At 53.0% G+C, this 5,408-nt stretch overlaps 1 protein-coding gene across 1 annotated transcript; it reads right to left on the bottom strand.

Moving 5' to 3' along the window:
- Positions 1-463: 463 nt before the first annotated feature.
- On the bottom strand, positions 464-3,605 carry LOC142587037 (uncharacterized). Its single transcript, XM_075697920.1, has 2 exons — positions 3,471-3,605; positions 464-2,963 (listed from the first exon to the last, which is right to left on the bottom strand). Exons 1-2 carry the CDS (start codon positions 3,525-3,527, stop codon positions 951-953), a joined length of 2,070 nt encoding a protein of 689 aa, XP_075554035.1. The 5' UTR covers positions 3,528-3,605; the 3' UTR covers positions 464-950.
- Positions 3,606-5,408: the final 1,803 nt, after the last annotated feature.

Raw genomic sequence — 5,408 nt, 5'->3', positions numbered from 1 at the left:
CTATGCAAGCCGTGCATCCTCCAGCGCGCTCGCGCTTGGAAGCGTGGCGCCGGACCATAGACAGCGTCACTGATGGCAAAATATTGGCCTTTTATCGCTCTGAGGAACGTGAACGCAGTTGAAGTCCGGTAAACGTCACAGCAAGAGCGTCGTTGGAAATTCCCTTTCCAGTACTCGCCAGATTCCTTGCGCTCTTGCGGCGCCGTGGTGCAGTGTTACTAGGTTCATTGTAACAATTCTGGGTGTTCTGTTATTCAGATGCAACGGTTAGTTAAACGGATGTGACAAAGCACAATAAATATTGAATGTTAACGTCCACTGTCATAGAAATTAACTGAACGTGTCAACCAAGTCGTGCAATGGTGCAGAATCTCCCATAAGCGGCAACATTTGATGAGCGAACAGCTTTATTCCGTAAGCGAATTTCGGTCAGCCGTTCATCACCTTTCAGCAGCTACAGGAACCTACAGCCTGCTATAGATGAGCTAAAGGTAGTTCAGCTGGGAAGGAGACTACTGCAGTTGACAATAAGGGGCAGCTAGAAAGCTGAGGCAGGCGAAGGTATGCGCTCGCTTTTGCGAACAACAGAAGCAGCTGATGCCCTCGGAAAATCAGCTGTCTAGGCTATTAAATGCTCCGAGACAACAAGTGCAAGTAAAAAAGAAAAAAGAAAAGGTTGCTCTCGCGCAAATAACGCGCTTATTTTAAATAACACTGTGGACAGTTAGCGACAAGAGCAAATCATAAGTTCGAAATCGAGTGTACATTCCGTCCAGCTGGCGCGACAATATCGACCTACCCAACAAAAGTTGAACGAGAGAGACAGCACGCGACAAATACACGCGTTAGACCACTTACGGTGCTTACGCAACTAAGCAACAGTGACGCTATCATTAAAGAAAAGAGCCGTTCCATAACCACTACTTTTGCTTTTATCTTGAGTTCGTGCATCAGCCACGACGTTTACGATATTGAAACAAGCGTTTTAAGCGGTCCAGGGTATCGTTGCTAAACATCATCGTCGAAATCTTACGGGCAGTGTTCCTTATTATTTCTCCAGTGAACAGAGAGCGCGCGCCAATTTCGGGCGTCACTGCACAACCCGACAGTGCTTTGGGATGCATATAATCGCCAGGCATGCACTGGAAGGTGTTGCCGAAGTGCCACATGCGTCGCAGAACGTCGTTGCACGTGTCGCTGCTGCTGTCGTTCCTCGCGCAGCCGCGAAAGCAGAAGGCGAGGAACAACAGCTGGTTCTCGTTGAGCGCCTCAAGTTCTCCTGGCAACCTCAACGGGTTCCGCTCGCGACCTCGCAGATTCAGCACTTGAAGGAGAGCTTGCAGTGCTCGACCACCGGGATCGGATGTGTCGTTGCAACCTGCGGTTGGTGTCCAAGCCGGTTTCACCGCTGTAATGCCGGCAGCGTGCTCGTGCCGAATCTCAAGCTTGAACCCGGATCGAACCAGTGCCTCGAGCACAACGAAGCCAAGGCCAGCATAATTGAAGCTTCGCGGGAATTCGCGCGAAAACCATGGCCGTGTGAGAAGAGAGGTCGGAACGGTGAGCCGGTTGCCTTCCACCACTGCCCGGTAGGATAAAACGTCTTCAGTGCTAAGAGCGGGGTCGGGAGAGTCCAGGCCGTCAAGCTCTCGTTGCCTGGACGTCATGAGGGCTCGGACGTAGGACGTCAGAAAGGAATCGCTTTCGCCGTCTTCCATGCCACTGGTGGTCGGTGCATAGGCAGGCGGTGTTTTACCGAGAAGATGTTTCGGGTCGAGCAGTCGCAGGGTGACGTCTCTCGCGCCCACGTCCTGCACAAGCGTCTCCAGAAAGGTGGCAGCCGCGAGGACGGTGTCGGTGCCGACGTCCTGGGCCATGACGACTGCGAGAGGCGCGAGGCCAGCGACTTCGTACACGGCGCGAAAGCAGCGGTCTTCGGTGTACGCGTCTGACTCGTAGGGCGCCCGCAGGCGGAAGTCGGCGAACGGACCCAGCTGCCGGACCACCTCCCAGGACACGTACTGGGCGATGGCGAGCGACGTCATGTCTCGGAAGATGCGGTTCAAAAACGCCGCGACGGGCGCGCCCTTCACGGCGACCCGGTTCCAGACGTGACCCAGGTGGGTCCTCCACTCGGGACGGTCGAGGACTCCGCGTTCGGTGAGATTGAAGAACACCAACGCGCCGTCGTGCTTCATCCTGGAGAAGAGGCGCAGGACGACGTCTTCCGTGTGCCAGACCGATCCGACCATAAATGTGATCACCACGCGGGTCGTGATGCCCAGCAGTGCGAACGTGCTTCCGAGGTACTCGTCGTACGTGTGGTTCTTGATCAGCGCCAGACGCCGCACCGCCCAGTCGGCGAGGTCCCGGCGGCGGCGTACGACGAGGAGGCGATTTTCCACGGCTAGTTCGAACAGCGTCTTGATGTCGTAGCGAACGGCCAGCTTCAACATGACGTCCAGGGGATCGGCGCTCGGTTCGTGCTTGAAGACGTCGATGCGGTGCTTGCGCATGAAGTGAAGGAGGTGTCTCATGCCCTTGACCTGGTCCCTGACGACGGCGACACAGCGCTGGTAGAGAGACGCGGAGACCTGCAGCTGAGTGGGTGTCCTGTACTCCAGCGCCCAGTGCGTCATGAGCGTGCGGACCCTGCGGAGTAGTTGGTCGGGAGGGTGGCCGGTTGGCAGGGAGGTGCCCGTGTGGTTGTAAGCGCCGCACGAGAAGAGGTAAAAGTCGTCGCACGGGTCGGTGCCCATGTCCACGGTGGCGACAATCTGATCGGCCAGCCGGAGGCAGCTGGAGGTGAAGCAGACGCCCCGCTTTGCCTGCAGCCATCGAGACACGTTCTCGCCGAAGTAGAAGGCGGCGCACGAACCGGACGCGGCTGCCATCAGGAAGCACAACACGCAGGTGGCGTTCCACACGCACGATGTCCGGATTTCTGTGGCCACGTGATACTGCTGTAACGGCGGAAAGCGGGTGCAATTTAAACGAGAACAGTGGTGAATGGTGCACACAGAGTCCGCTCAACTCCCAGAGCAAGCAAATCACAGGATGCCCACGCAATTCCTGAAACTCATACGAAGTACAAATCCACTGGCATATCCAGGAATTAGTTTCAGGTGAGGAGAGCACATATTTGACCGAGGCCAGGAGGTGAGAGGGCGCTGAGCACGCGGCATGCTGGTACACAAAAATTGGAGTTCGGGAGGGGCGGAGGGGGGAGGGGGGGGGCGTTCGCCTGCCTAGTGTGCCCAACCCCCTGGCTACGCGCCTGTATATACAGTTTAATAAAGACATCCGAAGGACTGCATCATATGTTAAGTAGCACTCTCCTCAGCTCCTCGAAACCTGCCGCTTATCCTCAGCAGTATATCCAGCTTCGCTGTAAAAATACTGTGCGTGCCTTCTGACGGACATGCCATGATAGTGTTTATCGAACACTTGAAACAAATATGCCTACTTACCGTAGACTCAGGCAAAGGCGAGCCGTCCCGAACCAGAGCACTTCTTTTCCGTGGCATCTCTTCTTCTTCTTCTTCTTCTTCTTCTTGTTCTCCGGGTTCCTAGCAGGTGCTCAACACCGTTCGTTGGTCCTATCTTCATCTTCGCCGATCCTAATTAGCCAAAAAAGTGGAGGTGCACTAAATGTTCGATGTGCGCTAAGTAATCCCAGGTATTCGAAATGAAACCTTTAATCACGACCATGATCTGATCGCGAACCATAAAGATATCTAACGAAAACATTTAGTGTTCTGCAAAACATACAGAAGACAGCGAAAATATAGATACCCAAAAAAAAATATTGAGGAAACTTTTTCAACAATAGGGTATTTGTGGTCAGCATCAGGTAGCCTACTGTGTTGTTACTGATATAGTTCGTTCGTACTTCTAGAGGTGGAAAAGACGCGAGAGCATTTGGTCGTTTCATTACATGTTTTCGAGTTTTTCCCACAGCAGTGCTCTGGAGGTGAGCTTCCCTCTAAATCTCCTATGGCTTGGCTTGAAGCTTGTAAAGATACGAAATGCGAAAACACCCGTGTACTTAGATTTAGGTGCACGTTAAACAGCCCCCAGGTAGTCGAAATTTCCGGCGTCCTCCACTACGGCGTGTCTCATAATCAGAAAGTGGTTTTGGCACGTAAAACCCCATAATGTAATTTATAGTCCTCGGCGGAGGCGAAACAGAGGTGAACATTGCACTTGCAATACACTACATGAGGGATACCACTACAACCGGCGATTTCACTATTAAAACAGGTACACCCTTTGGAGGTTGTATTTGACCCACGACAATAATCGTTAGATGCAACATGACGCAAGCAAAGTACTGCAGGTGGCGGCACCAGGTGCGCTGATGACCCTCCGATCATTATTTGCCGTTATCGCTTATTAGTGCCTTATCCATCCGCGTCGAACCATTATGAAGCGAGATCAAACGTACAACGGTGGCGGCTGCGTACATGGAACGGCCACGCGGATCGAATTTCGAAAACAGTCTGCGATGCGGACAGAGAGCGCCGACGGCTGATAGCTTCGCGCGCTGTGTTCTCGCCGCTTCAGCGTAGGAAGAGAGACGCGCGGGCCCACATCTTGACAGCGATCTGCGAAAGGGGCAGGGTGCGGCATGTGCTGCGAGCTTCGTGAGCATTGTGTTCTCGCCGCCCCGTTCACCTTGAAGCGACAGACAGCGTGAAGGTAAAGTCGCTCACTGCTGCGGGGTTTATCTTGTCTCACTGGATGTACGGATGAACGGTTCGTCTCACCGGACGGACGGATGGAGGGACGGACGGACGGACATTTTTGATCGTTCGGTAAGCATAGAAATGCTTACGCACTCAAATTGCGGGTGAACCAGATCTGCAGCGAAGAATAGCCGGCAATGTCTTAAACACGCCGAAAGGACTTGGTATCGTTATACTGCCACGAAAAAGACGTTTAATATACGCTAATAAATTCGTGGTCGCCGGCAACTCCGTGTAGCCAGCGCCCGAATTATCGGCAAGTAGATGTCTTCTACTCCTTTCCGAACGGGGCAGTCTCCGGCTGTTCCATAAAAAAAGTCACTTTGTTCGGCATGCCAATGCATCTTTAATGCGTACACGTCACTTTGTCGTGGGAGTTTTCGTAGTTTTGTGACGTCGCGTGACAGACAGGCGAAGTGGGTACAGCCCGGAAGCTTTTCACCAATAGCGGACGGTTAATGGCAAGAAAAGGTGTAGAATCGAAAATAATTATTTTTCTTTTGTTCGGTATACCAACGCATAAATGGTGTGTGTACACGTCATATCGGATGGGAAGTTTTCGCAGTGTTCGTGACGGCGCGTGAGAGGCAGGTGAGGTTGGGGCTGGCCCGAAAATATGTTTGAACAATCGCAGAGGGCTCATTGCAGAAATGTAATAAA

Source organism: Dermacentor variabilis, chromosome 7, assembly GCF_050947875.1.
Source record: "Dermacentor variabilis isolate Ectoservices chromosome 7, ASM5094787v1, whole genome shotgun sequence".
Taxonomy (NCBI): Eukaryota; Metazoa; Arthropoda; class Arachnida; order Ixodida; family Ixodidae; genus Dermacentor; species Dermacentor variabilis.
The sequence above is the reverse complement of the archived record's forward strand: the minus strand, read 5'-3'. Positions and strand labels throughout refer to the sequence as shown.